This window comes from Anas acuta, chromosome Z (assembly GCF_963932015.1).
Source record: "Anas acuta chromosome Z, bAnaAcu1.1, whole genome shotgun sequence".
Taxonomy (NCBI): Eukaryota; Metazoa; Chordata; class Aves; order Anseriformes; family Anatidae; genus Anas; species Anas acuta.
Genome location: NC_089017.1, coordinates 35,109,154 through 35,131,972, shown reverse-complemented (window position 1 = coordinate 35,131,972; position 22,819 = coordinate 35,109,154). Strand labels below are relative to the sequence as shown.

Sequence of the window (22,819 nt, the reverse complement as noted above, 5' to 3'; positions counted from 1 at the left end):
AGCAGGATTCTAAACAAGATGTGAAATGATATTCTAAATTTTTTAGCCCTGCTTAATTACATGTCCTCCACTGTTAACTAAGTGTTTAATCATTTACCTTCTAAGCTAGTTAAATATACATTTCAATTCTTTGCACATCTGTTTTTCACAGCTTAAATTGGTGCTGTTTGATACTGTGGAAAAAGCAACCTAGTTAGTGGCTGTATTAAATAATGATTAAAATCTAGCTTCTTTCCTCCTAAACAGATGATTATTGATATTGAATTAACATTTGTCTAAAAGAGCAACAATGACTCTTTGCTTCCATAAATCAGAAGTGGTTATACAAATAAAGCTCACAGGTTGTCTAGAAACAAGTAATTCTGCTAAAGAAATGCTGGGTTTATGGCAGAAAGCAGGAGGAACCCAGGACTATTTCACAGCATTATTTTGAGCTGTAGCAGCAACCCTGTGGTACAGTAACACAAGTTACAGTTGGAGTTCTTTCCAGTGTTTGTTCTGCCCAATTTGAAATGTTAAAAGGTGATAGAGTAGACAGCATTCAAGACATTGTAAGGTGAAAACACCTCTTAGGCACATAAAAATACCTGTTACTGATTTATTGCATTGTGAGGGCAATGGATGCTCTAAAGAACAGGCTTAAATTTTAATGTTTCCAGTGAAAGTGACTTCATAGATCCTTCAGGTAGGATCCACCAGCAAAAGAAAAGAAGCTGAGATAGAGGAAACTTGAAGGAAGGTGAAGTGACTGAATATGGCTGTACCATCGTATAATCAATCTGTACCATTTTTCACTTAGCCCATATTGTTAAAATAGCACTTTCATCTAGCTTGTGCTCTCACGCTGTCACTTGTGTGCTCAGAGAAGAACAAGCACTCTTTCTCTGTAAGTGGGTTAATGGACGAGGGAGCCCCTGGACAGTGTTCTATGCCTTCAATGCCTAAACCCAGCCACAGTGCAAGGCTGGAGATTTTTTCCTGAAATCCCATTGAACCAGTAGGGGATAACATTGTGTGTGTCCATGCTGATGCATGCGTGTGCTCATATGAATGTTGTTGTGCAGCTTCCAGCAAGTGCAACTGATGTCAAAGTTGGGTGATGCACAAGGATTTAGCATGGTGTATTTTCCACTCATCTCTAGGAAGGCTTCTTCTAAAACATGTTGAGGTGTGCAGCAAAGTTCCTGAGGGGCCAGAGAAGATCTTACAGAATAAGGCTGGTCTGGATGACATCTTTCATAAATATGAGAAATACTGTCCTCTTAGAGAAGTTCACACATCTAAATAAAGGGGGAACTTGACATTCCTTATGCCCTCATTGTCTGCAATAGCTTTTACATTTCTGACAAAACCTGTTTAAGATGTAAGGTACTCTTAACGCTCTATTTTCACTTTGATTTGAAGGAAATTTGAAGGAGAACTTCCAACTCTTCCTTTGAAACTAAATAAATCTGGGAACATAAGTAAGCATATTTTTGCAAGCTTTTTATAAAAATCTTAAATAGGCCTGTTCTTTGATGCAGCCATAATTTGATGTACTCTTACTAGTATTCAGCCTTGAAAATACACATCAGTATGTCATTAACAGATATAATCAGAACATCACAGATTCTTGAGAATGTATTAAAAGTAAACAGACTGTCGTTTTTAACAGGAAACAGAGGCTAAGCTTTGTTCCCCAGAGATGCTGGCAGAATCCACAGCTGCAGTAAACAGAACAGGTGACTGGATGTCACCGACACTGTGCACAGCTATAGCAGAAAGATCATTCATCTTCCAGTTAAAAAGATTTAGCCCTCACAATAAGCTATTCATCTACGACAATCTAGAGAAGCTAAGGAGTGGCATGCTTTCTAATTCAAGCATGCTTGTTTTTTTTCTTTGAGCAACAAGTCATTGTGCTTGTTTTGAGAACCCCTTAACACATTTCTGAATGTTTAGAAAGTAACCCATTATTGTGATAATTGGGTGTGAGTTAGATTGATAGGTGAAAGAGGGAAGAGCATGTTGTGTACACTGAGAGTTAGAAACCACTGCTCTAGTAAGAAGAATAACCAAAAGTGTGAGTAAGAGTAGTTAACACACAGTGCATGGGAATTTTCTAGGGGTTTCTGCATCTTTACAGAATATTTCGGTACTCAGAAGCCTTGTTGTATCCCTGTGCATTAACACCAAATACTGTTTTGAATATGGTTGTGGTCTGACACTTTCAAGCATGGAATAGGTTGGGAGAAATCGTGGAACTTTATTTGGAATAGTTGGTAAGTTAGCAACACAGGCCAAAGCCAAGGACTGAAAACCACAAAAAGGAAAAAGGAGAAGAGTGAGAATTGGAATGATAATATGAAGGATTTATTTACTGAATGCAGAAATATCCTATTTGATTTTTGTTCCTCTCAAGAATCTAAATAACCTGTGAAAGGCTGCCTTGAAAATTTCCTTCTTTCCCTATGCTTGCACACTCTGTCTATAATTTTTAGTTTCTATTGTTAGAGAGAGATTAATTTCAGGATCCCAGCTTTATATAATTGCCAACATTTCTGAGGGCATTTAATTAACGTAAATCAACATGCATAAAGTTTAAAATAGCTCAAACCCACTGAGCTTTAGTAAGTAGGTCTTTTTTCTGGTGAGCCTTTACAAATGCACCTATGGATAGCTGTGCTGGGAGGCCAGAGAGAAATACAAATAAAAGGAGCAAAATGTCATTTGGAAAAATGAGGGTGTTTCCAGGCACAAAGACAGGTGTTTTCCCCTTCTTCTCCTCTTTGTTGGTGGTAGCTTCTGCCACTGCACTGCCTGTAAGAGGAGGGGTTTTCTATTTGTTATGAAGAAGGCTATGCTGAGACACAATGTTATTTCTAATTTTGACAGGTTGTTCTGTCATCCAACACCTAATGCTAAAGTGATCTAGTCTCTGTCATAAAACACCTCTCTTGTAAGTACATCTTTTGAAGCGTCTCTGGAGTACAGGTATCAGCAAGTCTGATTTTAGCTCTTTATCATCTGCTCTTTAATTGCAGAGATTAGAACCAAATCCTTGAATTGGTGTTGCTATCAGTGGGGAGAAAAAAGAAGAGACAGAACAGATATGGGATGTATTCTTTTTATTTACAGCTGGTAGTTTAAATGTGCTCAGTAAGTCAAATGTGATGTCTTCTGTTCCTGTTGTCAGGCCTGCATACCTGTATACCAGGAGAAGGGTGGGAATTGAGTTGTCTTTAGTTAGTTCTGGTTTTACGGTGCTGGTAATGAGGACAACCAGAGCAAACATAGAGGGACTGACCATAGACCTTGCAATCCTTGGGGTGAGAATGGAAAACAGGATCCCTTGCTGTTTGTACACAGCTTCAGTGGGGAATGTTAATTCCTAAGCAATTATGCCTCTTATTGAAAGCTTTATAAACTTATAGGCCAGTAATTCTCTTATATTCTGGAATATTAAATAGTGTCTTGAGGATACACAGACACTCTGTTTCTCTGAGCTTAACCACCTTATGTACCTGAGAATGTCAGAGGTCATACCTCTGGGCACATCTGCATCCATAATTTAACAGTCTTTGCCTTTTGACTTCACAGTAAAACCACTCTTCGTAGAGGTTACAGTAACATCATGTCATCACAAATATGTTAGGTTTGTTTCTTTTCCTCACAGTAATCTATATATCCTCAAAACCACAAAATGTGGGAATATTTTAAAATAGTGAGGGACATTTAGAAATTTAAAGTTAAGTCAATATTTTCAATAATCTGGAGATGGGAGCTTGGCTAAATAATTGTTCATATAGTAAAGTTCAAAGAAAGGACAAAGTATTACTTTTTTTTTTAACCAAGAGCAATAATAAAAAATTAAGTAAATCGCCTTATTTCCACTAACACACCTTAGTGCTCTCTGACACAAGCAAAAATGTTTTGAAGGAAATAGGAGAAACATAGTAACACTCTTCGAGAAAGCTGCTAAACTTCATGCTGTTTCTGCAACTTTGCTTTTATTTGGGGTTCAGGTTGAGCTGTAATTGGTATTAGCATCAGGTCTGTGGTGTTTGGAGAATCAGTTGCACTTAAGTTATATTAAAAAAAAAAAAAAAAAAAAAAAAAGCACTTACAATGCCTGGGAAATCCTTACCATTACAGTTATGCTTAGTTCAGACAGAATTTCTGAAATGTGTTGCTTTCCCCTTCCAGCATTTTCCTCCCTTGTCTTTCAGAGAATATATGTGGAGTCTCTGCTAATTTAATTTTTGGCTACTGGCTGTCATTAGTATCGTTTAGCCAGGATGGATGAAGGACAGGAGTTATATCTGTCTTCTGTGTCCTGAAATTTAGAAAGTATTCAGCATCCCCCGCCCCCCCCCCCCGATCTGATTCTTTTTTTTTTTTTTTTTTTTCCTCTGGGAGTTTCATATTAGTTAAGAGATTGTCATTGAGATTGTCATTTCAATATTTTCTACTATGTTTTTTGAATTTTTTGCTTGTTTGTTTGTTTTTTTATGCTGAAGCATACCTGAAAAGAGAACACCATTCATGAGGAGCAGCTTGGTGTAGACTTATAAACTTTCCCCTTGTCATTACTCATGCTGCTAATATTAAGCACTACTATCACTTTGTATATTAACTGACTTCACTTAACTGCCGGAAATCAAAGTAAAAAGTATCAGTTTCTCTTGCTAATGTTAACTTAAGCATGGTAAGTAGCCCAAATCCTTCACAATATACACTTCATAGCAGAACAGGTATTTTATGCCATGCTTGTGTTAAAGCATGAGTTTCTGTTGCTGTGTGTATATCTTACACACTATTTTTAATGAAACAAATATAAATCAAACTTTCTAATTTTATTTTAATTGGAACATTAAGATACAGTAATTGTTAGCATCATGGTTCCTCAAAGTAACAGCAGTTATTACGATGTATTTTTGTAATGCTGGCTTTAAAATCTCAGGAACGCTGCATTCACATGACTTCAGCATGGGGATGTAGATCTCCTTCGATAGCCTTAATAGACTATTTTTGTCAGTAGACCTCATTGTCAAAATTTGATTCTCATGTATTTCTTTGCCAGTAATAGATGACTCAAATCACAAGGCCTCTGCAGTTTGGTCCTTATATAAATGTAAACAGTTGACTGATCTGTTTGAGTGATCAGATAGTGGGATATCTCAAATCTTTTCTAAGTCAGTATGTTTGTTCAAGATCTGATGTTCTTTTTTAATTCTGAAGTGGAAAGTATATGTTGGTATTTATATGTATGAACTCCATCTAAAGCCAGAGATGAAATGTTCTTATAAGACTGTATAAAAATATTTTGCTGCTATAGCTTATGAGCTCCTCTTTGACTGATCTGGAGAAAAAATACAGTTCTTACTGAGCTGTTAAAAGAAAGGAAAGAATTATGCCCTGCTTCTTTTTAATAGACTTTCCTAATTCCATTAATGCTGAACAGATATCCTTTCAACAGCAATACATGCCCTGCACATGCTTCCCATATAAGGATAGGAAAGCTACTCATAGTTACTCCTCTTGTTTCAGTTTAAAATACTTAGTCTATGTAAAATGCTGCGTAATGGTGTTCCGATCTGCCGAGTTTTATGTAATTAACTAAGCAGAAATCATGAGCTAAAGAAATAGTAGATTGAGAACGAAGAGTGACCTTCCAATGTACTGCCATGAAATCATCAGCAGTTTCTAATTTAAAGTGTATTACCACTGTTCCTGTTCTGACAAGTGTCTGACTGGATGCTTGTCAATACTTCCAAGGGTGACGGATGTTTATTTTTTTAACACCTTGAACACCTGGAGTACAAAAGAATTCTGGTTCAGTTGTTGCAGCATTTTCATAACTAGGAGCACAGAAATTATCTTACTGGTACATACTGAATGCCCATTTGATGGAGTATGTTGTGTTGCTGGTTACTGATGTATGGTTTAATTATGAGCATGCTCTAAATGCCCCATCAGTGCTCTTACACTACGCAAGTAGTAAATGGGTCTGGCTGCTGCATCAGATATTTTGGCTTGCATTGGTCTCTTTCATATACCTATTTTTTTGTCTGTTTTTGTCTATTACTTTAAATTTTATTTATTCATTTAGTTAGATTTAAGAACTTCTTTCTGTGCAAGATGTGGCCTATGACAGTTGTTCTGCTCTCTGATGTTTTTATTATTATTATTTTTTTTTTTGCTTAAGAGTCACTTTGCAAATTTAGAGCTCCATGATTTTATGGATTTAAGATATAAGCCTGAGAGGAAGCAGATTGTTTTTTGATAGCTTACATTTCTCTCGTTACCTTTGAACCCTTTGTTCTCAACTACAGCAGACAGAGAAATCAATGGATGCTGCTTTTTCTAACAGTATCTTCTTCAGTTGAAAACCTAGAGCTTGAAGGTTCAGGAAAATCAAGCAAATCCTTGTGTGGGCTGAAGCTATCAGTATTCTCCATAAATGAAAAGTACATCATACGTACAGTACATCATACATCATCTTTGGAAACTGTCAATTAAAAATTACAGTTGAAATATCAATGTAGTTATTTTGTTTGTCATAATCATATATTTTTCCAAAATATTTGTTGTCTTTTGAATTAGCTAGGGCACATATAGGGTGAATGATGACTTGTTCACCTTGCTGTTAACTGAGAGGATTCTTTTGTACATTCAGCAAAACTGTAAATGAAGAAGTAGAGTCTTGCTTAATCTGTCATTAGTGTCTCTTCACATGTTAGTTTGTCTACTTATTTCTATTATTTCTTCCTTAATAAAATTCTGAAATAATCCATTGTGAAAAGCTTAATCAAAATGGGTGAAATTGAGCCAAACCATAAACAAAATATATCTGTCACAGGTGGGTTCCTTGTTCTTGTATTTTGTTTATGCTTACCCAACTTTTTCAACAGAAATGAATGGTATAACATATCTTAAAAAAAAAAAAAATAAAAAAATAAAAAAATAAAATTTTATAGCTTTGTAATACAGACAAGGCTTCAATTGACTTTTAAATTAGACTTTAAATGATTTTGTCTATTATATTCCATACTTTAAAGCAATAGTTGACATGTTTACCATGAAGATTATCTGTAATAATATTTACTCTCTACTTCTATAGCGTATTTCTATTCTTCGCTATGCAAAATACTTTTTACAAGACAAAATTGAATTGTACCAAATAGTCTTGTCTTTAGTCAATATACTGTTTGCCATTATAGAAGCTCTTGCCTCTGTTTAGGTAGTGTATGGGGTTGATAGATGCAATGACAATCAGCCTATTACTCTATGTGAGAAAGTTTGTTTATTATGTTGCAGTTCTTGACAGCTCTTGGCAGTGCTAGATCATTTACATGATGACCAGTAAAATTAATATCACTTGTTCCTTTGGTTCTGTACTAACTGTCCTAGCTGCTTAGACACACGCATACTCTATGTGAAGGCAGACCAATGTGAAATGGAGCTGAGGTTCAGAGAGGCTGTGATAATCATCACCATACATATTATTTGCAGTGTCATCTGTAAGTTAGTTCAAGATGTCACTGGCACTGTACAAGAGTAGTAAGACATGATCTTCACTTAAAATATGCAATCTCTAGGTTCTTACGTTTTTTAATAAAAAAAAAAAAAAAAGCTTTTTAGTGGGCACTGTGGTGCTCTGTGGAACCTGGGAGTTATTCTGCAGTACAAGAAAGAAGGCAAATGCAGATTTGAGCATCCTCCCTCCTGTAGATATTTCCAGGCTTGCCCCATGCCTGGGAGGCAATGGTGATTCCACTTTCTCATAACTTTTTATTTCCTCTGGAGAATATTTTTCAAAGCTATAGTTATTTCTTCCATTTTTTTTTTACAATTGTCAATTTCATTGTCTAATGCAAGGATTAGATTCAATGGTTCCCTTGATGTACTGTCTTACACTGTACCTTGATGTACTTGTGGAAAGACATTTAAGAGATAAGTGCTTTTGGTTCTTTTTTTTCTTTCCTGAAAATTATTTTATACTTAGCAGTATTTAAATTATTTCCCTGAAATCCAAACATCTCTTTTCAGTTTTTGTCTTTTTCTCATTGAATGCTAGTAGAAGAAAATTGTCAATAAATTAATGCTAGTGTTATATTTCTTCAAATGTGAACATTTGTGGATTTTTTTTTTTTTTGTACAGGAGTGTATTTTTTCTCTTCTGTCTCATTAGCACAAAAACTAACATCAGCACAGCAAAAACGAATGTTTTAGATTGCTACTGTTTATTGCCTTTCAGCACACTTTAATTAAAGTGGCGTTTGTTTGTCCTATATCACCATTCCCTAATCGATGTACTGAGCAAGCACCATGGTGACAAGATAAGTTGCTTTGTTTTGTTCCATATGTCTGTGTTCCAATTTTTCCATAGTTTTAATTGGTTCCCTGCAGAATAACATTTACAAGCATATGGTATGGAAAATGCTGACTGCATTTGTTATCGTATATTTTAGTACATTGGTGGCACTAGATCACTAAGCCTTTAAATGTGATTATGAGGTTATTTAATGCATTCAATAGTGTGCTTAAAATACAGCAAAAATCTGCAATGAGCCAAATGGTATCAAGGAAATATGTTTGAAGTACTTCTTAATGCTTCAAGGATAGATGGGGAAGTCTGAATCAGAAAATACATAGTGTAACATCTATGCTGAAACATACTTTGTCATCTAAGAGCAATTTGAAAAGCTCTGTAGAGGCTTCTTACCATCACAAGAAGAATGTGCAAAGGAATGTGGAATGCAGAAAAGGCAAAATACATGATATGTCAAAGATTATTGACTTCTGAAGAAGTGCACTTGCATTAGCTGATGAAATGAAATGCAGCATTGGCACATGAATCTGATGTGTTTGACTTTGGAGATACCAGCACTACATTTTTACACTGATTCTTCTCTGGCTGAAGACTGTCAATCCAAAAGAGAGCGTGTTGGCAGAGAACCCTGTCTCCTCAGCATGTGTGGAGGTCTAAGATCAACCTGTGCTGGGTTAAGCCTTTTTGGTTGTGCCATGGGGAACACTTGAACGGGTTTGCTTGCTGAAACAAATCCATCAAGCTGTTTTCAGACTGCTCCAAGTAGTTCTCAGTGAGTCACTCTGTTAATGAGCTCTTTGGATTTCATGAGCAGACTGGAAAGTCAGACACAGCCCAAACAATCACAGAAAGAGGAGTGGTCATGGAGTTTTCTGATGTATGAGTTACATTATTTGCATATGGCTACAAAAGACACCATATCCCTTCTGTCCCAAGCCTGAACTCAGCCTAACTTACTTTTATCTAGGATTCTAAACAAATGACTTACCCATTTCTTGTGTTTTTGTGTCATCCATATATGGTGGATGAATCCATGTTCTAAATTTGTTAGCGACTAGGCATGTGCTGAAAAGTGGAAGAATATTAAAATTAATGTGAGAATATGATTATGCATTTTCTGTTGCTCATATGCAAGTTATCTATGGATCTGGTACTAGTACTCTGAGGGTGATTCAAGGATCTATACAGTATGGATATAACCAATTGCTGTGTGAGCATAAAGGTAGTGGTGTCTCAGAATGGGCCGTATGCTTTTTTTTTTTTTTTGTAACATTCCAAGTGAGAAAATAGATTGTTTTGTAAAATCAAGTGAGTTTTATTTTGAACATTGATTTCTTAGCACGTTGTTACTTCGTTAATAAGCACAATGTTGCAAAATAATTTGTAATCTGTGCTCAACTTCTGCAGCAAACCCACCTGACATCTCTCTCACAAAGACACCTGGAATCAAGCTTATTATAATGAGAGAATTCTGTCATGGAAAGAGAAACTGCCAGTGATAAGACTTTTTGAAAAATTATTTTGGGGAATGGTGTTTGCAGCAGGCATAAAGGACAGTAGAGGGGTGCAGTTGACTTGTTTCTGACTTTTAATGGGGAAAAAGAAATAACAACTAAAACAGTAGTGATGTTTAAAAAAAAATAAAGGAACAAAAAAAATGTTTCTTTCTGAGGCAGTCTTCTCAGATAGTGGAGAAAAAGGTGAAAAAATTTTAGAATTATGGCATGTTAAAAATCCATTGAACTATTGAATCTAAAAGCAAAATTGATTGTTACTTTGACCTCCTGATCATCTCTTCCATCTATGATTTTTCTCTCCCAGCTGAATGTGTGCAATGTATCTTAGTAGTCACTGATGAGAAAATGGTCTATGATATTGCTATTAATGTGATCTACCTGAATTACTTAAAATGAAGTTCATGAGGAAGAGAAGAAACAAATTTACACAGATGGCCTAAAACACAATGAAGATGTGAAAATATAACTGCATAATGTTTGTGTGTTAAAGTGCAATACAGTCACAAATCTTATCTATACCACACTGATGAAAATTGAGAAGAAACAGAGGTTGCAAAGTGTTACAAATAAAAACAAACAAACAAAAAAAAAACCTGAAAAGAACAAAGGAAAAACTGTTTGTGTTATTCATATAAACACACAAAATTCAGTCTCATATGTTCACCTATTCAATTTATGCAGGCTGTTGTCTCAGTTCAGGATGTGGTCTTCTCTGTTCAGTTTGGTGCTTGTCACCTGAGTGTTACACTGACCAAGAAAAATGAAGTTCAGCTCCAAAGGCTGTGTGCAGCACGGTGTTCAAGTGCTTCCTAATTTTTGGTAAATATATTGTCATTTTGAAAGTTACATACCTATTGCAGAGAAGTAGCTAAGACTCTTTGTCACTATGAGGTTCAGATGTCAAGTCCATCAGAGGCAGGTGAATGAACTGCATTATTTGAGTTTGAGATCTCATGCCTTTTTTCTCCAGCAGACTTTCTCTTTGCTTCCTACAATTCATTCAACTTCTGCAGGGCATGGCATAGGAAATTATTGCTGCCAGTCACCTTCTGGCACACCACAGAGCGAAGTAAATTAATGTGACAGGAGTACTCATCTCAGGTGAATGTGCTCCTTACTTCTTCACTTCTTTTTGCTGTCTCAGGGGGCACTTTATCCCAAAAGCTCCTGAAGGGGATGAGTGCCATCTAGTTTTGTAAAGTGATAGGCAACTCAATCTCACCTTTGCATGTTAAGTTGGGAAAGAGCAGGAAGAGGAATCATGTAACTTGACCTGAAACTTTAAAGGCATGCTGTGACTGGCTTTAGAAATTAAAGATAACCTGGAATATGATCGGAGTACGTTCTTTTGCAAAGCTGAATTGTGGTATGCTGTGTTGCTGATATGCAGTCACTAGGTAAAAAAACCAATCTTGTGTAGAACACAACTCATTTGCTGTTCAAATTAGCGTAGCATAAAAGGAAGAGGAGAACTTTGATTTTTACTTAAGTAAGCTCTTTGGTAGGGAATCTTATTGACAGGCTGTTGAAGTGCTGCTGAATCAGGCTTAAATAATCATTCTGCTGGAAACATGTTCCCTTCCCATACTAGAGTATATCCTGTTTTTTCTTGGCAGGAAAGGCAATGTGATACCTTTATTGAGTCTAAGGTCATTTGAATAAGTTTTTCCCCTCCTCACCTTGTTAATCTTATAAAACTGTAGGTATCTTTAATTCCCTAAGACAAAGTATATTTAATATCTGTCTGACTTGATGGTGCTTGTTTTATCTTCATATAACAGCAAAACTAGGATCAAAACATGTGCTGGCAAAGTTGTTTCCAAAATGTGTTTGATCATGGGCTTTCCAGTTTGAAAGCCAGGTACTATTGGGTACTACTGTAATTCAGTACAAATGATGTCTTGAAAGCTGTTCCTAAAAATAAAAACTTAAGAAGCAAGAGAATGTGGACATGTAAAGCTTAGAAAACATGACCTTGTTAAACTTCATACCATCAAGTGCTGGATTCTGCACCTGGGATGGAGCAACCGTGGCTGTATTCACAGACTGGGGGATGAGATGCTGGAGAGCAGCCCTGCAGAGAGGGATCTGGGGGTTTTGGTTGACAGCAAGTTGAACGTGAGCCAGCAGCATGCCCTGGCAGCTAAAAGGGACAGCTATACCCTGGGTTGCATCAGGTACTAGGGTCTAGAGGGCAACACATATGAGGAGCAGCTGAGGCCCCTTGGTTTGCTCAGCCCCGAGCAGAGCAGGCTGAGGGGAGGCCTCATGGCGGCCTGCAGCTCCCTCACAAGGGGAGCGGAGGGGCAGGCGCTGAGCTCTGCTCTCTGGGGACAGCGACAGGACCCGAGGGGACGGCATGGAGCTGGGACAGGGGAGGGTCAGGATGGGGGTTAGGGAAAGGGTCTGCACCCAGAGGGGGGGCAGGCACTGGGACAGGCTGCCCAGGGCAGTGGTCACAGCAGTGAGACCACCAGAGTTCAAGAAGTGTTTAGACAATGCTCTCAGACACATGGTCTGATTTTTGGATGGTCGAGTGTGAGGCCAGGAGTTACATCCTTGTGGGTCCCTTCCAATGCAGAATATTTTGTGATTCTATAATGTGTGTTAAGTAAGTCTGAAGATATTTCAAGAAGAGGCAGCGCAGACTTGCAAGCGGACATCTTCATTTTGAATTAGCTTTACAGAATATGGTAGATATTTCCTCTTGGTAGGAATTTGTTGTTTTACAGTGTGGAGTTTGTCTGCAGAATACTAAATCAGAGCTTGTTGGTGATGCAGCAATATTGAGCTGAATTCTCAGCAGCAATAGCTGTCTGTGCCAATTCTTGATTAGAAATGACTGGAAAAGGGCACTCATGTCTTGTGGAGATTCCAGGAATGATTTAGGGTCAGGACTTTCTTCCCTGGCTGGTATACCAGGTAGTTATCCTGCCTCATGTCCATTATAAATTTTGAAGGATTAGTTCCTATGGAATGGTTTGATTCTGGGATACGACACTTTTTAAAATAAACCTATTTAGAGAGTCCTTGACTCTTAAATATGGCATTTAAAGTATTAACTTCAAAAGACCAGAAATGATTGTTTACCAAGGCTACGTTCAACTTCTGTGTATAGTGTAGTTGCCATCAGAGATAGCAGTGCAGGCAAGATGTGGTAAGTTTTGTGTGTCTAGGCTTCAGGTAAGTTGTACATGCAGGAAAACTAAGGTGTGAAGACCTTTTGCTAGTCATTATTCATTGTCTTTAATTATAATTTAAATATCTTTATCTTATTAAATACCAATATCATAACTGACCATCCTTTCCTGAGGGTAGCATTGAATTTTTATGACCCTTCCACTTATTTTTCTCTAAGTCAGTATCTCCCCCACAAAAGAAGATAGTCTAGATTTATACAATTGCCCTTTTGTTTTATTATATTTTATTCTGCCAGTGGGATTGATGTTTCTTGTGAAATCTATTTTTTACATCCATAAGTAAAGCAATGTTATACAATACTGATTCAACAGGTAATGATTAAAATATGGCATGCTTGGTATTTATCTTTTAAATCATGTTCCTTAAGGAAGAATCAATTATATAAATATTACAGTAAGTTGTACACTGTAGTTGATAAGTGTTATTGCAGGGGTAAAGAAATATAATAGTTTTTCTTCTGTTCTCAAAAATAAGAGACAGCAAAAGACTTAAAGGGATGACAGACTTTTTTTTTTTTTCCAGGCCTGTATAAAGCTTTCTTGTGAAGAGGCTTATGAAATATTAAAGTAACTTGAACTTGGCATAAAATACTAAATTGACTTTGTCTAGGCTTAAAGCCATTTCTTTGACAACAGAGAAGGACAATCAACTTAAAAACCCTCAGGCCAATGGAGGTATAATACTGCCTGATATTATGAGGCAAATGCAGGATGTACTCTGAAATGGCTAATGTACCTCTCAGTTGAAGGTACAATTCCGAAGCTACCAAATAGGTACAGATATCCTCTTGTGTAAGCAAAAGAGCCCAACTCTCAGTTGGAATATTGGTCCTTGTATCTGGGCTTTTCCCCATGCATCTCCAGGAAAGCTCAGTATGTTTCTGCAGTATTAGTGCTTTAGCAAAAGGGCTGAAGCAGTTTTCAGAGTTGTGCTTGATACTATACTAGCAGTATAATGCTAGCTGCACTAGACTGTACAGCTTCTTCTTTATTTATATGCTTCTGTTGAGCATCCTTTCAAAGAAATGCTATCCTTGACAGTTACTGCACCATCATCCCATGCAGCAAAATGCAGTGATCTTAGTGCAGTTGAAGGACAGAAGATCCAGTGAGATTTGAGGCAAAAAGAAAATAGTGGCTCAGAAAGCAAAGCTGTGTGTGTGTGAAGAGGAAGGAAAAGAAGAAACTTTTTTTTTTTATATAATTGCCTCGACACAGCAAGCCTGTTTTAGGGGTTCCTGGTAATTCCATAAAAAAATTCCAGGATTTCTTAACTTGCAAGATGGTTTCACCTTCTGTTTTAACCATTTTAACACAGATAAACAGAAGGTAATGTTTTTTTGACTGAGGTAGCGTAATTTGATGAATCACTGTACCAATATATACTAGCCAAAGTTTTTGCAAACCTGATCGCCAACATATGCAGCAGTTTTGAATGAGTCAGCAGTCTGGTGCAGGTAAAAGCCAAAAAGTGATATTTTTGACTACAAATACATAAGGATAGAGTTGCCATGCTGATGTTTGTATGTGATTAAAGACAAAACTGGGGAGGTGCCAGACTTTCTTCACTGTAACAAAGTATCAGAAGTGATCTCTTACAGATTACAGAAATAGCTTAATGCTTGTAAATCACATTTTTTTGAGCATAAGTGAATGTTGATCTGTGCGTGTCTGATTGGAGTGTAGTTATCCTGACTGATACCATCTGAGAATGACACATCATTTCTTTAATTCAGTGTATCCTAGACAGATGATGTTTATGCCTTTTAAAATTTACCTTTAAAAAAAAATGAAGAAAAACCCAGCGATGTTAAGAGATCAGAGGTGTCCTTTATAGTTTAATTTATGAGTTCGCGTTTATCGTTGACCTCTTAAACATTTGAATTCTTAGAGAGGTTGAATGTTCATGGTTCCACTCTGTGGTAGCTGCAGGAATCGCTTCGATCACTTTCCACAGTCTTATTGCAGCTAAGCCTCAGAGTTTACGAATCTAAAGCTTCTCCTGCCTGATTGTGCGCTTCTCTGCTAGTGTCTTTTCTTGGCAAGACAGATCATGTCAGAAATTTTGCTGACCTGGAAGAGGAAGCATTCCATCCATGTGCCTGTGTTTCTCCTAGATGGTTGACGAACAGCAGGCTATGCAAACTAATTATGGCTAAGATGACAGAACAGGAAGCAGTCTTAGAAGCTGAGAGGGTGTACTTTCTGTTATTTAAAAAAAGCATACTGGGATTGTCAAAAGAAGTATGTTATTCCTTGATTTCTTAGGGGGAAAACAAACAAACAAAACCACAACAGTAAATCATGTCACAACAGACATAAGCTTTTGCTAGTTTCGTGTTTGTACCTGAACCATGACCAGCTGTGGAAACTGAGGATACAGCCTCAGAAGAGAGGCTACCAACTTAACAGAGCAAACTTTCCAACACATCTGTCGGAATTGAAGATGTCACCTGAGCTACATAAGGCCATTTCTTGTATATGTTCTTTGAAAACTATCATTTGATGTGAGAGTTGAGGGGGATAGTACATTTTTGTTCCTATTATACAAAGAAGGCAGAATATCTTAGAGAAGAATTGTTTTGTGCAGTATTCTGCTTGTATTATTTCGGATAATTTCATATTTAAGACATGAAGGATGAAAAAGATTTGTTTTGTTTTACCCATAGATGGTGATGTCTTTTTGCAAATAAGAATTAGCTGAGGAAGCAGTGACTTCTACAACTTGGAAGATTCTGAAAATCAAACCGAGGGTTAAAAAAAATTGCTTTCATGGTCCTATGTGCAGAATTGGTAGACAGCACCCATTTATACTAAGATAAATGTCTGCAGTAGTGTTGACTTTTATATCAGTTGCAGTTTGACCAAGCTGATCTTTTACCTGATGTACAGATCTGAGATTGTCCAGTACTGGTTATAACAGTATTAAACCTGCTCTAGCATAACCCTGCAGTTGTCACTAGGCTCTTGATAAAGTATCTGTGCAGTTAGTACAAGAAGGTTTCTTATGTTGAAATAATAGGATGGGGAAGATGCTATCTAGCTATCTGCATAATCTAATAGGATGTGAAAACATTGCCTGTGATTCTGGCATTGGAGGAATACCCAGTTCAAATAATGGAGATACTTGGAGTAGGAAATGTTATCCATGTGAATAGGTTATGTGTGATATGGATGATGCGTGATCTTTTTCTATCACTGAATTATTTTAGTGGTAATCACAGGGGAACAGGGAGGTAGGTAATTCAATATTAATGTGCTGACAGTGGTAAGGGAGAGCATGCACCTGCTTATGTGCTTCCCCATAGGCCTGGTCAGTTTTGCATGTGGCAGCTCTCAAACGCTATGCTCCACTTATGTATTACCTGAACTCCAGGTAGAACTAAGTGGCCAAACTTATTCTAAAATTTCATTAATATCAATTTATTTTATTATTTCTCTTTTATCAATGTGTCTGTCCTACATCATCAGAATATGAAGTACTGACTTTCTTTCATGTTTTGCTCTGGCCAATTTAACCTTAAAATCTGTGAAATACAAATTTGAATGAGCTTCCTTTAATAAGAACACATTTTTATCAAATATGATAAGAATATAAGTTTACTGAGAACAGCTGCTTGATGAACAAAGAGCAAATGATTACTGAGGCTTCTCTTGCCCGCCGTCTAGCAGAAAAAAATAAAAAAATCAAATCCAAATAAGATCATTCACTCATCATAACACAATAGCTGCAGTATTTTAAAGCATGAAAAAAAAGAAGTTAGTATCTAGAAATTAAATTTCCGTTTGTGAAAGGAGAGGGGAAAGTACACACATACACAAATGTGTATATATATTTTTTTCAGTAATTTGGGATAATTTAAGAAATAAAGGAGGGATTTTTATTCTGTATTTAATATAAAACAGCTTGCAGGTTGACTTTGTATTTTAACATTAGTGGAATAGGTTTCCTATTCTATTAGAAAAAGCCCATTTCAGAAACAGTTTGCTGAAAGCCACAAATGAGAGATTAGGGAGTGAAGTAGTGTAGTTTTGTTTAAGTGAACAGATCCTTTCTTAGGGAAAGGTAATGTCATTAAAATAACTGACTGTAACTGATGAAACAAAAAAATATCCTCTCTAGAGAGACGTAAGAAAGCTGATGTGCAACAGAACCCCCTGAACTCCGTCAGAAATTTGTTTTTTCATTCCTTTACCTTTGGGAAAGAGTTTGCAGTAGCTTGTAAGATATCTCTACTGCATACCTGAGTGTTTAAGGCAGAAGTATTCTGGAAGCCAATGGTTGTTCAGAGATGCAGTGTGTTAACAGCCTGTCCAACAAATGCACCCTCTTGCTATTGTCTTACTACTGTCGTATTAAAATCCGAGCTCAAAGGCTGTATCTCAGAGTTCTTGCAAAGCTCTTGAAAACAGGTTGAAGAAATGGCCTGTACTTCTACTGTTTGTTCTGGTTCATTTGTGTTGATGAAATATTGGTTTGCTGGAGTGAAAATATAAAAATCAGTCATTGGATGACGATTTGACCTGTTTGGGTCATAGAGGAGAGGTGGTCTCCAGAGCTTTCTTGCTCTACTATGCTCTCTTCAGAGCAGTGCTTTCCTCATTTCTTCAGATGTAGGCTTCACAAATATTAGTTATTTATTTATTTATGTGAAAGCTTCTTTAATCAGCTGTGAAGACAAAGAAATTTTCCATCTTTGACAGTTCTCACACAACTTTCTGCTGTTCTAGAACTGCAGTGTACCACTATAACAAAGCTACTGCTAACCTGGGAGATGTAAAAATGTGTGCAGATTTCAGTGCTTGGGTGTGCTACATCACGAATCCTAAAGACAACACCAAATTTTTTTTTAATTTTTCAAAACGAAACAGTAATGTGCCTGAAGAATAGGGCTGATTTTCACCACTGAAACTCAGATTGCTGTTGAGTGTCCTTGGCAGTTGTATATGAGATAGTATTTTGTGGAATATGAGCAACAGGAAGCAAATCATTTTATAGGTAGAGAATACGTAGATATAAAAATTTTCAACACATATGATACTGTTCTGTGTTGTTTACACTCACTCCTAGAGGTGAGTGATTTTTTAGATTTAATAATCAATTCGTCAGTTCATTTCCTACTTCATCTAGCCTATATTGTTTGTTTTGAGGAAGCTGAAGAAAAAGACTTCTTCACAGAATGAAAGACTTGTATACACTGAATAATACTTAAAGAAAAAAAAAAAGCTTGAATTCATGAACTTGATTTTCGTTCTTTAGGGTGACAGATTAGTGAGAAATGTATGCTGACAAAGACAGTGTGACAATAAGCACATGAAAGAAAGAAGGAAACAGAGTTTACTGCTGGTGAAGGCATACAGCTTAAATGAACATACCTATTCCAAACACTGTCCTCTCCAGAAAGCTGTCTGTCTTATGTAGTTTATTTCCCAATGAGGAATGGAGAATAGTTGTCCTGGTTTTATTATCCGTAGATATTTTGATGGCAGTGTTCCATACAGTGAAAAGAGAACAGAGTCTCTTCCTTAGATTCAACTAAAGGTAGGATATGACAAAGAGAAGAAAGGTTGGTTTTTAAAAAAAATTGCATGGTTGTAGTTATTGGGGATAATATATTAATTATATCCTTCTATTGAAAGATTAAAATTTAGCTTAATAAAATGCTGAATCCTAATTCAAAATAACAAAAAGTACATCAGCCTTCAGAAAATAACACAAGCAATGTTTGATTACATATATTTGGCTCCAAGCTATCTACTTTAGTGTCAGTCAGATAGGTTTCTTAAATTAAGAAGCATAACTTTGAAATTAACTTTTATTTTAAAATTATAAAAAATACCATGTTTCTGTGCAGCTAGATTGGCATTGTGATGTGTACAAGAGAAAAACATCTTTCACTTTGTGTATTTGTTTACAAAGAAGATAGACACTTCCTTGCAATATTTTTTCTTTTCTGCAGTTGTTGTTTTTCTCTTCCTTGTGTTTGGAAAGCTCCTAATGTTATTAAATGCTGAACAGACTCAGTTCCTGTTGACAGTGAGAACTGGAAGACCTCAGTGATTCATATAGCCTGTCTAGCTTCTGAAGAGTCAACATGAGAGCCTGACTCTTTAGAACTGACTGATCAGTAACTTTGTCTAGTTACTTATTTCAGACAAGCAAAATAGGGGAAGAAAATAGACCTTGATGTGCACAGGGAAAGAAATAGAACTTGATATGTATAGCTTTCTGTATGTATTTCCACTCTTTTTGCGACTGCTTTTCTTATGAGATGTCAGTTGTTTTCAAGGGATTTTTCCACATATACATGATGCTGCTTATCTGCTACTTTGCTGCTAACTGGAGATCTATCAGGTTACTCCTCAGGTTCTGACTTAGGTTTCTTACAAGACCCAAATTTCTTTGGCTTTCTTGGGAGCAATGAAGCCAAGGAAACATGTCTGATCTCACAGTAAGTGCATTCCTTGAGCAAATTGTGGAAAGTGTTCCAACTAAGGACACCAGCTGGATATTTAATGCGTCTTTTGAAGTGTGTTGGTGACTGGGCTTTGTTTTTTCTTTTCATTGTTACTCATTGCAAATGTCTTCTGTTGTGTTACAGAACAGGAGCAAGCACCTGGAGAAAGTCCATGTTGTTCTTGGAAATAAATCCTGTGATTTGGACTCTCTTATTTCTGCTCTGGCCTATGCCTACTTCCTAGACAAGGTAATGGGAAAAACAGAGGGATCTTAACTCACTTGCTACAGCTTACAGATTTCACACTGTTAAGTCGATTAAAACATATCATAAAGACCTTATTCTGGACAATGGCTTTGTCATAATCAGAGGTGAGATGTTTAAAGAGAATCTAAATTTATTTCCATACAAAAATTAATGAGACAATATTAGGTGGTTTATTCAATAGCAGCAAAATATCACCCCTGTGCAATTGCCATCACTTGGTCTAGGTATCAGTTACATTTGATTTAAGCAGTGCACAGATTTTCTGCAGATATTTTCTGTGCTGGAATGGATTACATCCACAAATCTGCAATATAAATTAGAGAGCTTTAGCTGACTGCTTTTATTAGGTTGTTGATTCGTAGGAGTAAAGAGGGATTTTTTTTATTATTTTTTTTACTATTTGTTTTGAAAGTTGCTCTTGTAAGTCCATACTCATTGTGATCATGTTATGCTTAGCATTGTATGTGCATGTTGTAAAGTACAGTTTTAGGAAATGACCTGAAGAATTTGATACCTTAACAATCACAGTCAAATGATATTATATTTAAGATCTCCTCCCCATTTTGTGAGAAGCCTTATTAAATGAAGGGGATGACTTCCAGGCTCTGATTGAACAGGTGATATCCTGCTGAATTCCATACAATCAGGAGTTTATTTAGAGAAGTAAATCATCTTGCCTGAATGTGGATTTTGATAGCTATTCATCCCAACCCCATGTCACAAATGCAAAATCAGTCAAGTTTGAAAGGCAGAGTTAGATTAGATTTATCAAGGCTTTAAGCTGGGCTTCCATGACTTAAAACAGTGTCAATTTGCATTTACAGTATTTTAAGAATGCATTTTTTTTCCTGAAACACTTGTGAGATTTTTAAAAGTGTACATCTTTTTTTTTTTCCTTTCTAGTTTGCAAAACAATTCTGCAGGAGAATTAATTCTGCAGAATTAACAATTCTGCACATAAGAATTAATAATTAAAAAAAAGTGATTTATAAAGAATGAAGTAAAAGGACAAAAAATAAACAGAAAATTTCAAATTGTTTCTAAATGCTCAGTCTGTTAAAACATATCTCTAATAAAAATCAAGTCTCATTTTATTCAGCTCTGACAAATGCACGTATATGTTACAGGTCAGTCCTCCTGACGTTCTTTGCCTACCGGTGTTGAACATACCAAGAAAAGACTTCAGCTACTTCACAGAGACAAGATTTATATTGGAAGAGCTGAATATCCCGGAGTCATTCCACATCTTCCGAGATGAAATCAATTTGCACCAGCTGAATGCTGAAGGGAAATTGTCTTTAACACTTATAAACAGCAACATGCTGACAAGGTATTGCATTTTAGATACAACAAGATGTCTTACTTGGGTTAGAGCTGTTTTGAAAGTTATATTTTACATTTTTTTTCCCGAATTCATATTTACATCACTATGTTAGCACAGAAAAAGAAGGAATTTAAAATACATTTTCTCTCCCATTATGCCCAATACATGTGACGACATAGTTGTTTTTTATTTTTCCATCACTATTGATTTATTTATTTTTTTAATACCTTGTATTTTCACACAGCTTAGACTAGATATTTTAATTTTGTTTAAATAGTCCTGAGGTTTCCTGTGACCGGCAAATAAGAGATGAGATTTTTATCTTTTTCTTAGTTAGCTTTCACTGTGGGAATTAAAGCCCTCATATTGATATGGGGATGGACACAACAATTGCCCATGTTAAGATCCTACTGAAGATAGACAGAAGTTTGAGACATTTACTCTACAGGCAGCATTAGCTTCACGTAAAGCTAAGCACGGAATAGTAGCTGTTACAAATACTACTAGGAACAGATCAGATTCTGCTTTTACATCATCAATAATTTCACAGCCATACAGAGATCATGGAATTCCTTCACAGCTTTTTTCTTAAAATTTCCTCACTGCCAGAGGCTCAGAGTTGCTCTGTGGGAGACCGTATTCTATATACCCGTCCTTAAGAGAGAAACTTTATAAGCCCGTGGTGAGCATAGAGAGCTGCTTTATAGTGGTCTGCCTGTCTTGCCCACAGTGAAGAATGTTATTTGCTTCTAACTCCATTTAGAACCTCATTTAAGATAAATAACATGCTTCCTGTGTGCTATAGCAGAACTATTTGGGAAACAAAAATAAAACAGCCCCATCCTACTCTGAGGTGTTTGTAGACTAGAATAAAAGTATGGCAAATCTGAAATGAGAAATATGTATAAATCTCATATCGATTCTCTAAAAACTGCAGGCAACTTGGTACATTGCTGACTTTCTCAAAGAAGATTATCCATAATATTTGCTTTTTGCTACTGTCCCCTCCTGTGTTTCTTTCTTCTACAGAATTATGACTATTATTTTGTGTTAATAAATGTAGTTTAGCTTTTTTATTACTACTAAAAGCCAGAACACAAAGTGTTTAAATCTAAAATAAAGATCTTTTGCAAATTGCCAAATTATTCAGTGGTGAAATTCCCAAATCTCCCCTTCATAAGGAGTGATATTTTCAATACATGTAGGAATATTTTTTCCAGATTTACCAGATTTAAAGATTTTGATAATAGAAATGTAAACAGTGAAGTCTTACTGATATATCAAGTAATAATACCACTGTGAGCTCTTCATTTTTGAAATTACAGTTTTAGGACTTGATTGTGGCATTTCTTGGCTCCATAGCAGACTTAGGGCAGTGACAGCAGTGTTACAGTCCAGAGGTTTTTTTTAAAGTTTTTGCACTGTTTTGTTGGGTTGTCTCAGTGGCTAGAAAGAAAAATAAACATTTTATTTTTTTTAAATTTGCATGGTAGCGAGGACAAAAGTTTGGAATCAGCTATTGTCAAAGTCATCACTCCAGATGAGCAATGTGATGGCAGCCTGGATTTACAAACGTCTTCTTCCTCTTTAGTAGTAAAAGAGATTCTTCAAGAGGCACCAGAGTTAATCACTCAGCAACTGGCTTATCTCCTCAGAGGTGAGAGATTACTCTTTATATTAAATACTGAAAGGTTTAATGGAGTGTTTCTGAATCTGCTCATGCAGAAAGAGTGTGATCC

General features: G+C 36.3%; 1 protein-coding gene across 6 annotated transcripts in view; it reads left to right on the top strand.

Moving 5' to 3' along the window:
* PRUNE2 (prune homolog 2 with BCH domain) overlaps window positions 1-22,819 on the top strand; it is a 136,686-nt gene that overhangs the window by 10,888 nt on the left and 102,979 nt on the right. For all 6 annotated transcript variants that reach the window (XM_068666293.1, XM_068666291.1, XM_068666290.1 and 3 more), the window contains exons 2-4: window positions 19,634-19,738; window positions 20,884-21,086; window positions 22,574-22,737. In XM_068666293.1, the coding sequence (XP_068522394.1) occupies window positions 19,634-19,738; window positions 20,884-21,086; window positions 22,574-22,737 (472 nt within the window). The remainder of the gene's footprint in view (window positions 1-19,633; window positions 19,739-20,883; window positions 21,087-22,573; window positions 22,738-22,819) is intronic.